Genomic DNA, 10318 nt, shown 5'->3' with positions numbered 1-10318 from the left:
CATTTCCATCAGGTGGGCAGCAGCCAGGGCCGCGTCCACTGAGACCGGTGAGGACCCTGCTTCTCTGCCCTTCGCTGTTGGCTGTGAGAATTCCTGATTCAAAACAGGACAAGGGCTCTGCCTCAGGGCCAGGGCCCTGGACGAGGCAGCTGCAGCCGCCATCTCGGTGGCTTTCATTTTTAACTTCAGCAACACACCAGTCAGGTTCACTGATGTTCAGAACCAAACATCACGCACAGGTAAATGAATGACAGGACTGTTAGTAACAATTCTCTATTTATTAAAAAGGGTCCCACAGCCTCACAACCACAGCTCAGACATGGCCCTGAGCAATGGCGTGGCCGGCCTGGCAGCCCCTTCGCCACGTCCACACGGAGCCCATGTCAGCTGCGTCCTGCTCAGCCACAGAGGTATGGGGTGGGTGGCACTGCTCTCAGGGTTCACAGAACATGGCAGGCGCCCCTGACTGGCATGGCAGCAAATGGTCCTAAACAGCTCTGTTTCTCTGAAAACAGGTATGATACAGTAGAGTTCAAGTCCAGGAGAACTGTGTGGACACTGAGTACAAAGGTGGTGGCCTCACCCGTGGCCACTGGGACAGACCGTCTGAGCTTCGGCAGCAGTCAGGAGTTCCCCACTTGAGCACCTGGCCTGTTTGTCCACAGGTAGGTGGTGACACCCCCCAACCTCGGAATTTAGCACGTGGGGCACCTAGAGGGGCAGGAGGAGGGTCCTAGCTTGGCACCCTCTCTCTTCCCAGGGCCCAGCCAGAGGCTGAGAATATTGGCTAAGAGGACGCTGGTTCAGGGCACGAACTTCTTACAACACAGCGTGACGTGCCCTTCCTGAAGGCAGCTGGGGGCTGCAGCCACCCCATGGCCTGGGGCAGCCCCCATGGCACCAGTGAAGCTGTGCACCCAATGCCTGTGACAGGATTCATGTCACCTACACTTCCATCTGCTCAAAACAACATGTGCATTTTTTATAAAGTTTCCCTGAATGGTTTTGTGTCAAAAAGTTTTCTTCCCCAATATAAAACAGGAAATTTACACACGTAGTAAAAATATTGGAGTATTTCTTCATAGAAACCCTGGGACCGGCTGAGGGGGGGTGGGGGGAACTGGGAGGACAGCGATGTGCAAAGTCCAGCTCCGCCCACCTCCACTGGGCAGTGGGCCAAGTGCAAACCCTGCGGGTGGCTTTGAAGGACTGAGGTTTTGGGGGAGGGGGGGCTGTCATCCCACAGACTCAGTGAGCACCTTCTGGGCTGGCCCCTCGGCCGACCCTCACTGGGCTGGGGCAGGCTGGGACAAACCGTCGTGAAAATAAAGCAGAAACCAGGAACCATGCTGACCGCAAAAGCTGCGACGGGAGGACCATGATTCTAAAGGGGAGGGAGGGCAGCTTCCCTAGGTTCGTGAGCTCACAACACAAACCGCATGAGAATGGAGACTGCAAACTGGCACCAGCACGAACCAGGGCCCCACACTACTCACCCCATCTAGTGCTCACAGCAGACGCCACGGGGCCCCGGGCCTCGCTCCCTCCCAAGTGTGGGCCCGGCCAGCAGGCTGGCGCGAGTCTCCCAGGACGGATGGACGAGGGACCCTCACTGCAGGATGAAGCCTGGCTGGTGAGGCAGCCGCGGCGGGGGTCTCTGGGGGAGAGGTGGTGGGTATGGCGACACAAACTGCGTGGGGAGGCCCATGCGGGGGGGCAGGGGAGGGTACAGCGGGGCCTGTGCTGAGCCCATGGCAGCGGTAAACGGGGTGGCTAAGCGTCCTGCAGGCACAGGGGGCGGGATGCGCCGAGGCATGACGGAAGGGGGCCCGCTGGCCTCCGGGGCGGCGGGCACTGGCTCCGGCACCCTGGACGACGGTGGGGCCGGGGCCTGCGGGAGTCTCTGTCCCTTTAGCACCATCTCCTGCAGCTTCTCGATCTTCACTCTCCGCACGTGGGCCAGTTTCCGCTGGCTCTGGTAGACGTCAATGAAAGAGTCCAGAGGCAGCTCTCCCTCAAGAAACTTCTCTGCCATGTCCTGAAAGCAGCAGGGGACACCTGGTCACAGGGACAGCCCAGCCCTGGGGGAGGGCTCTCCCTCCACCACCCAGCAGCTCGGAGAGGCACCCCAGCTTCCTCCCAATTCGGGCCCTCCTCCGGTCACCGCAGCTCCATCCCCCACCGCTCTGCACGGCAGGCCTGGCTGACCCCACGGGCCCACCTCTCAACCACAAACTGGACGGCAGTAGGCTGGGGAGAGCCGGCCTCAGGCTGCAGGGGGCCCCGCGGCCCGGAGAGGACAGCACCGCGCCCAGTTCCAACCCTCTCCTACGCCAGCCCAAGCCGTCTGCTCCCTCCACTGGCTGCATCCTGACACACGTGGGCTCAGCAGGACCGAAACTAGCTTGTGCCCACCCGGGTCCCATCTGGACCCCTATGCCAGACTCGCAGCTACAACTGTCCCCCAGACTCATCGCCTCACTTAGTGAGGCTCCAGCCTCCAGTGCTCAGCTGCGTCCCGTGGGCACTTCCCACCTACCGACTCAGAGCAGATGGCACCCCAGCACCCATGAGACCCTCGCTAAGTCAGCACAACAGGCACCCCTCACCTGAGGACCCCACTCCCTGCTGTACCCCCAGCCCAGGCCACTCGGTTCAGGAGCAGCCTGGGAGGCACCACCTCCTGGCCTCGGGGTGTGGTGCTCGTCGTCCCCGAGGGAACTGGGCCAGCGACACTGGCTGTTTACCTCCGTGTCTTCCTCAATCTTGGCTCCTTCGGCCTGAAGAAGTGCTAACAGGGTCTCCAACGAAGCACTGCTGGGCTGTCTGTCTGAAAGAAGCCAGAGGCAGGGTGAGCAGGGGGGCTGACCCTCGGAAATCACAGGGCCCCGGCCTCTCACAACCACACCCCTCCCACTCCCCTTCAAAGCACGAGCATTGTAGCCGGAAAGGCGACAGCAGTCACACTGGTGAGGACTCTCCAGGAAGTGAGACTAAAGCTGAGGACAGGTGCACCTCGCCCCAGAGCCCAGGTCCCCCTGCCCCGCGGAGGACGGGCTGTTACTGAGCACGCGACTCGCTCCACACTCCCCTCACAACATCGCACTTCCTGCCTGCCGCCCGTGGAGCCCATCACCGGACAGTGGACATGCAGATGGTCCCCAAGTCCAGCCGACAGTAAAGCCACAGCCTCCGAGCCACATCAACGCCCACGTGGGGACTGGCACGCCCGGGGGCTGCGCAGTCTGCATCCTCACGCACGGGCACCAGGCGGCCGCTTCCCTTTCACTGTCTGGCTAGGTGTGTTCTGGCCCATTTTTACCGAAGTTATGGAGACAGTGGGGGGACCAGGCTATCCGATGCCCCTGTGACCTCTAAGGGGGTGGTTTGTAACCTCCTAACCGAGAAGTCTCCCTGAAACCTACCCAAAGCTCCCAGGACTCTATTCTGTTCCCACCTCCTCTCGTCATGGCTGGAAATTAAAGTGAGACATTAACATGCAATGTCCCGGTGACGGTCATTTCAACACTAACTCTGAGGGCCTAACCGCACAGGTGATGCAGCGGAGCCTTGCGGTTCAGACACTCCCCAGGCCGCCCCTTCCTCCGAGGTCTCCCCAGGACACTGCTCTCCCGGCCGCAGCAGCTGGGAGAGGGCTCCCAGCTCCGTTCCTGGCCGAGCTGATGGCCCCGAGTTACCTAGTTGGGTCTTCTTGATCTGGTAGGCTTCGAACAGCACCTGCAGCTCCTGGTATTTCTGGGTCAAGCACGCCTTCCGCGCGTCCAGCTGGGGCTGGTACAGGAGGTTCCCCTCGGCCAGGCTCCGGTTGCTGGCAAGCGTCATTTCTTTGTTAAGCTGGACGTTCTGTGTCTGCAGGGAACACAGGACAGGGAGAACCCAAGCGTGTTAGTTCCCGGCCGGCCCCTCGGCTTCCTCGTGGGGATGCTGCTGCCCGTTCTTGAAGAGCAAGCCACCTCCCTCCCCGCGAGCGAGCAGGGCGGGCTCCGTCCCAGACTCGCTCCTCAGTGGCTGTGCTGACTGGAACACCTTACTCCTCCCAGGAGGAAACAGGTTTTTTCAGACCAAGTGTCTGCTGCTCCAGGGGAAGTTAAAGAATCCCTATTGGAGGGGCCAGTGGGCCGACATTATGACCCATGACCTTCAGGCCTGGGGCCCTGGGAAGGTGATTGGTGCCACTGAGCCTGCTCCCCTCGCTCCCACCCCCACCCCGCCCACTGCAGCTCCCCCGCTGCTGGTCGCCATTGGGTGAGCGGGCCCTGAGCTGGGAGGGGACTGTTTGCCCCACAGGGGTTTCCTTCTGCCCTCTCCTTCCTCTCGGGAGGTGAGGGGGGGATGGAGGGTGGTCCTATTTGCCCGTTCTCTCCCTCAAGCCTGTGCCAGTCCTCTCTGCTCCCTGCACACCACCCCCCTTCCGCCCCCACACCCCTATTTTCACTACTTCCTTCCTCTCCACAGTCACAGGGTAGGGCCCTGGCTGCGCTGCCGCCACTGCCCCCTCGAGCCATGCCCACCGGAGGCTCCCACACGGCTCCCAGCACACTCACGTGTGTGCACGCACACATGCAGAAGAGCGCATGCACGCACACATGCAGAAGAGCACACGCACGCATGCATGCACACATGCAGAAGAGCACACGCACACATGCATGCACGCACACATGCAGAAAGCACACACACACACATGCAGAAGAGCACACGCACAACTTGGTGGAGAGAACAAAGACTGAGGCCCATAGCCCCAGGCCTGCAGCAGGACACACAGATGAAGGGCCCCGGGCCCTAAAGAGTGGGCGCAGCTTAACAAATCTAAGGAAGAGACGCATCCAGCTCAGCACTAGGAATCTACAGCAGGAACCCCCCCTTTCTTGCTGCTGCGAGCCAGGCCTGGGGGCTGGCCGGGCCTTGGAACGGACTCGGGCACCACACACAGGCCCGGCAGGGGCTCCCTCTGCCCCAAGCCACAGAGCGCTGGCCACACGGGCGGTGTCCTGAGGTCTTCCCTCCGACTACTGAGATTTCAAAGAATGAACCAAGAAAAACAAACACACCACCGTACAGCCGCTCTGAGAAAAAGCCGCTCTGAGAAACGGCGTGGCAATTCCTTTCAACACTACACATGCAAATGCCATGCGGCCTGGAAACTGCATGCTGGCAGCCACGCTCGGCCACGGTGCCCCTTTCTTTCCTGCCGCTACTCGCAACGGGCACTGAGTGTGCGCTCTGGCGCCGTCTGCGCGGCTGGAACACGAACGCCACGGCAACCGCCCGTCACCCCTGGCGGGCCAGCGCCCAGCACCGTCCGCTCGGCCACCTGATTCCTGCGGGGTCAGAGTCAGGTCAAAGTCACGTCTACACGCCGGGAAGTCCCAGGGGAGGGGACCACAAGGAAGCAACAGGCTAGGGGCCAAAGGCAGTTCGTCTGCACAAAGAGGAGGGCAGAGCCACCGGCCAGCAGAGGCGGCCCACCCAGCGAGCTGTCATTTTTTAGATCCTTCGGGCGTTCATGTTTTTACATTTAAACAAACCAGTGACTTCTAAGTGGCCACCAGCCCACACCCACAGCCTCTCCAGGTGGACATGGCTGCGGTGTCAGGAGCTTCTTTCTAAGTAGCTGACGAACCTCTTCCCACGCCCGGGCCCCACAGCAGAGCTCGGGCCGCTCAATGTGACGCAGAAAGACACCTTCCCCCTCAGTGTCCCTTCCCGGTGCTAGGGGTGAGGGTGGGGGACGGGAGGAAGCAGCGGAGGGGCTGGTGGGACCGCGCCCACGGCACTCGGCAGGTGACAGCCCGACTCCCGATCCCAGCCGCGTCGCTGTGGCCGCTCGCTCTGTACAGCAACCTGAGACCCCGTGGAGGGGCCACCGCACTTCGGGAGCCGTGGTGCCGAGCCAGCAGACGCCTGAAATTGAAAACTGTCGCCAGCCCTTGATGGTTCTCATGATCCTTTTTCTTAACCAGAGAGCAATCTTTTCAGGAAATAATCTCGCTGTGGTAGGAAGCGTTTTTATCGCTGTGCTCGGTTTCACTGCAGTTCCCCTTTCTGCTCACGGTGGAAGGAAAACGAGCTGCCGAAGCAGCGCTGACACCAGGACCCGACGGCCGGGGCCATCTCTGCCCGTCTGCCTGCCCTGAGCAGCGCTGTCTGGATGGGTGTCCCCCCAAAGTCAACGGCGACCTCGGGACTGTGTGACCTTGTTACTTTCTCTTTTCTGTTTGTATATCATCAACGTACAGATTTACTGAAAATTTTATTTTTTAATTAACAATAAACAAACCTGGACCAGCCAGCGTGGCTCAGTGGTTGAACCTCGACCTAGGAACCAGGAGGTCATGGTTCGATGCCCAGGTTGCAGGCTTGATCCCCAGTGGAGGGCGTCCAAGAGGCAGCTGATTGATGATACTATCATCATTAATGTCTCTCTCTCCATCTCCCTTCCTCTATGAAATCAATAAAAGTATATTTTAAAAATAAAAATAAACAAATCTGTTGGGTGTTAGCCGAGCCAGAGGGCAGAGGCGGCAGGGAGATCAGCTGTCTTTGTTTTAGAAAAGAAAACAGGTTTTGATTGTACTTGTCCAGGCCGAACGTCCGGCCCTTTCCCTCTGGGATGCTCCCAGCAATGACAACGTTCCCACAGAACGCACTTTCCACCTCAAACGCACTAGTCACTACTTACTTATTTGGTTGAAGGAATATGGCAGGAAATAAAGGTCAAAAAGCAAACAAATGTGAACTCCCCCTGAATGACACATGCATCGGTTACAAATGAGACGCGTGGGGACGGGAGAGGGATGCCTCCGTCCGCCAGCAGACCGGCCGGCTCAGAGGCTTGGGTCTGCAGAAGGCTCGGCGAAGTGGGATTCTGATTGGCGCTGGCCGGTCCGGCTACCTCAGCTCTGAGAGTTGTGCCTTCCTAAACCTGCCCAATTTCCAAGCTCACCCTTTCTATGGCAACATGCTCGGGCAGTCCTCTGTGTCCCCTTGTAATACAATACAGTCCTTATAGCGGCGAAGTCAATGCCGTTACTGAGTTATGTTAGTGAATTTCAACAAACACACGGAAATGCTTGGTGGTGCTGGAAGTCTAAACGCTCAACACCCCGTTTAGTACTGGAGACGTGGCTGCGGTGCTCACCCACCACCACCCCACAGCCCCACGGGCCATACAATCTCGCCCACGTGATGGCCGGGCATCTCTGAGGCACAGCTCTGTGGAGGTGGAACCCACATGCTCCACCCACAGGAAGTGTCTACTGCAGGGTGGTCGGCGCACACCTTTGGGGTGAGCGCATTTGTACCGCAGTCCATTGTGCTTGTTCAGGTAACTGTTCGTTCATCAAAAATGGGGTGGGGAGAGGGGAGGCCTGAGGCATCACACGTGCGCCTGGGGGGCTGCTGTGTCACAATGGAGTTTGTATTCCTGGAGTGACCGTGCTTGGAGTGGGCTGAATGGCGCACCCTCTCCACCCCCCAAAGATGAGTCCACATCCTCATCCCTGGATGGCGGGAGCATGGCCTTGTTTGGGAAAAGGGTCTTTGCAGATGTGACTAAGTCAAGGGTCCGGAGACCAGATCTCCCTGGATGATCGGAGTGGCCCTGAACCAGCCACGCGTGTCCGTGTAAGAGACAGACTAGGCAGACGCAGAGGGGCCGCGTGCAGAGGAGGCTGGGAGGGCAGGAGCACTCCCCGGGAGCCTCCAGGGGGCGTGTGGGCCCCGGTGTCAGACCTCAGGCCTCTGGAACTGGGAGAGTTGCTTTCTTGTTTTAAGCCAGGGACGGGGAACCCTTTTCCTGGATATTTATAACATCACTCGTGGGCCATACAAATTACCAGCTTAAAACGTAGCCTGCTGTATGTGGTCAAGCATTTAATTAACTCGCCCCTAATGCCTTCGCAGGCCAAGTGATTTCAGGGCCCGCGGGCCAGACATTCCCTACCCCTGTTTTAAGCCACCAAATTTGTAGTCCCTTGTTGTGGCAGCCCCAGGGCACTGACACGGTGTTGGAATGTCCGTCTGTCTCCATCCTGCTCTGTGCCCCAGGGCCGACTGGCTGAGCTGGGCCCGGGACCAGTTCAACAGGCCCCTTCCCTTCTAGTTCTTGCTGAACTTGGCGATGGGGACTGAGGATGGGGGTCTCCGGGTCCCCTCCCCATGGGGTGACTGTAGGTGGCCAGACCCATCTCCCCATTCAAAGCAGCCCTCTCCCCCTCTCTGCTCTCTCCACCCCTGGGGTCTGGAGGCAACACTCCCCCGAGGCCAGGCCTTCGCTGAGCCGGGGGCCGTCTTGCCAGAGCCTGGCTGACGTAACGAGAAGGGCTTTCCGGTTAAATAAAATGACGTGGGAGCTCACACGCCCCCTTAAGAGAATCCAGTGGCTCACTCCAAGCCCAGAACTTGGCCCCGGCCAACAGGCCTATCACTCAACACCCCTCAGCCTAATCTGCAGGGATCAGGACCTCGGGCCTCAGGCCACTGTCGGTTAACTGTTAACTTGCTAAACTGCTCCAGACATTAGCTTCCTAAATGTTTACCATACACTGTTCCACAGCAGCACCACAGACACACCATCACTACACACCCCCCGCTGGGGGCTGGAAACGGCTTTCCTCGCTCGCTCGCACGGCGAGCCATGGTTTGGCAGTGAACCGGGAAGGGGAGAATTCGGATGATGCGGTGACTGCCCTAAAGCAAACGCCCGCGAAGGCAGAGAAGGGAGACACACTGGACGCGAGCTGGCCTCACAAGTCACACCCTTCTCGGTGGCAGGACGCGGCCCCCTGCCTTTGGAGACTGTGACAGGACCACAGAGAGCCAGGCTGCGACGACGACGGCCTCGCTGCCCCGAAACTCACACACCCGTTAAAAAACTCACGCACTTCAGTACCTCGACTAAAGCTTGTACAGACACAACACACGCCAACACGGGTTGGTTCATTCATTCAGGAAACACGTATGGAGCACCTCTCCGTGCCCAGCTCTGGGGAGGCGGCAGCCAGAACGCAGCAGGCCCTCATGACCGTCCACGGAGACAGGCCCGTGAGCTGTGTGGCGCTCGCCCTGCACTGCAGCCGCCGCCCGCCCCCCAACACAGACTGCATCTGCTCTTCCCATGAAAGGCCCGAAAGAGAAAACAAAATTCAAACAGATGCGAATTTAAAGATGTGAGTGAGCGCGTCACCAGTGATGGGACAGCCTCCCCCTCAGCAGGACCTGCCAGCGCTTGCCGAGCGCTCCCTGCAGGCCCGGCCCTGCGCCCCCCTCTCCACCCATCACCTCCATCCCCTCCTCTCGGAGGCGGAGGGCCAGACAGACCTGTCCCCCTCTCTCTCAGGAAGGAGGAGGTGCAGCAAAGTCCCGGGTGTCATGAGGAACCCCCGGGCTCCGACGCCACGTGTGAGGACCGTCTCTCTTGACGTGTTTCTACAGAACTGTGTAAATTACGCTCGGAAAGCTGCTCTCTGGCACTGACGGGCCAGTCTACTATCACTTCCCTGTTTTCAAGTCCCAGGAATGGCCTGCGTTTCACTTCTATTTATCTCTGATTTACCTTTTCATTGCGGATATTGTCAAGCAGAGAGCAGGGCCGGGAGACGTGTCAGGAGTCCCCGTGGACCTTCCCCGGGTCGACAGGCAGCACCATTCCCGAGCTCGCTTCAGGGCTTAACGCCAATCCCAGCCACCTGATCACTGCAGCCTAAAGTCTTTAATATGTATCTCCAATGGGCAAGGGCTATAATCCTCACTACAGGCCATAATCACACTTCCTGAAGTTAACAGTAATTATTTAATTTCATCTTCTGTGCGTGTGGGCTGGAATTCTTCCGTAGAGAGCTTTTTGCCTCCTCGGTTTGAGTATCTGACATGGTTTCTATAGGAAAACCAGGATAAATGTTGTTTTGTTGTTGTTAATCCTCACCTGAAGATATTCTTCCACTGATTTTTAGAGAGAGTGGAAGAATATGGGAGAGACAGAGAGAGAAACATCAATCTGAGAGACACATCAATTGGTTGCCTTTGCACGTGCCCTGACCAGGGCTGGGGATCGAGCCCACAGCTGAGGTACATGCCCTTGACTGGAATTGCACCCAGGACCCTTGAGTCCACAGGCCAATGCTCTTTCCGCTGAGCCAAACCGGCCAGGGCTAAAGAGCAGGATGACTGTTTGATCCCGCCCACCCCCCCCTCCCCTCCCCGTTATAACCCATGTTTAGTAGATTGATTCAATGCTCAAGCAACCTTGAAAAATGACCAATAAGCTCGCTGGGGGGTAGTCCCTCATTTTTCTGATGCT

The 10318-nt window shown here is 58.6% G+C and overlaps 1 protein-coding gene across 2 annotated transcripts in view; it reads right to left on the bottom strand.

Moving 5' to 3' along the window:
• Window positions 1–259: 259 nt before the first annotated feature.
• Window positions 260–10318, bottom strand: part of VPS37B (vacuolar protein sorting 37 homolog B (S. cerevisiae)) — a 16927-nt gene continuing 6868 nt past the window's right edge. For both annotated transcript variants that reach the window (XM_015567332.1, XM_015567331.1), the window contains exons 2-4: window positions 3699–3870; window positions 2748–2830; window positions 260–2038 (exon numbers count right to left, since the gene is read on the bottom strand). In XM_015567332.1, the coding sequence (XP_015422818.1) occupies window positions 1610–2038; window positions 2748–2830; window positions 3699–3870 (684 nt within the window). In that variant the 3' untranslated portion in view covers window positions 260–1609. The remainder of the gene's footprint in view (window positions 2039–2747; window positions 2831–3698; window positions 3871–10318) is intronic.

The sequence above is a fragment of the Myotis davidii genome, unplaced genomic scaffold (assembly GCF_000327345.1).
Source record: "Myotis davidii unplaced genomic scaffold, ASM32734v1 scaffold223, whole genome shotgun sequence".
In the NCBI taxonomy this organism is placed as follows: Eukaryota; Metazoa; Chordata; class Mammalia; order Chiroptera; family Vespertilionidae; genus Myotis; species Myotis davidii.
The sequence above is the reverse complement of the archived record's forward strand: the minus strand, read 5'-3'. Positions and strand labels throughout refer to the sequence as shown.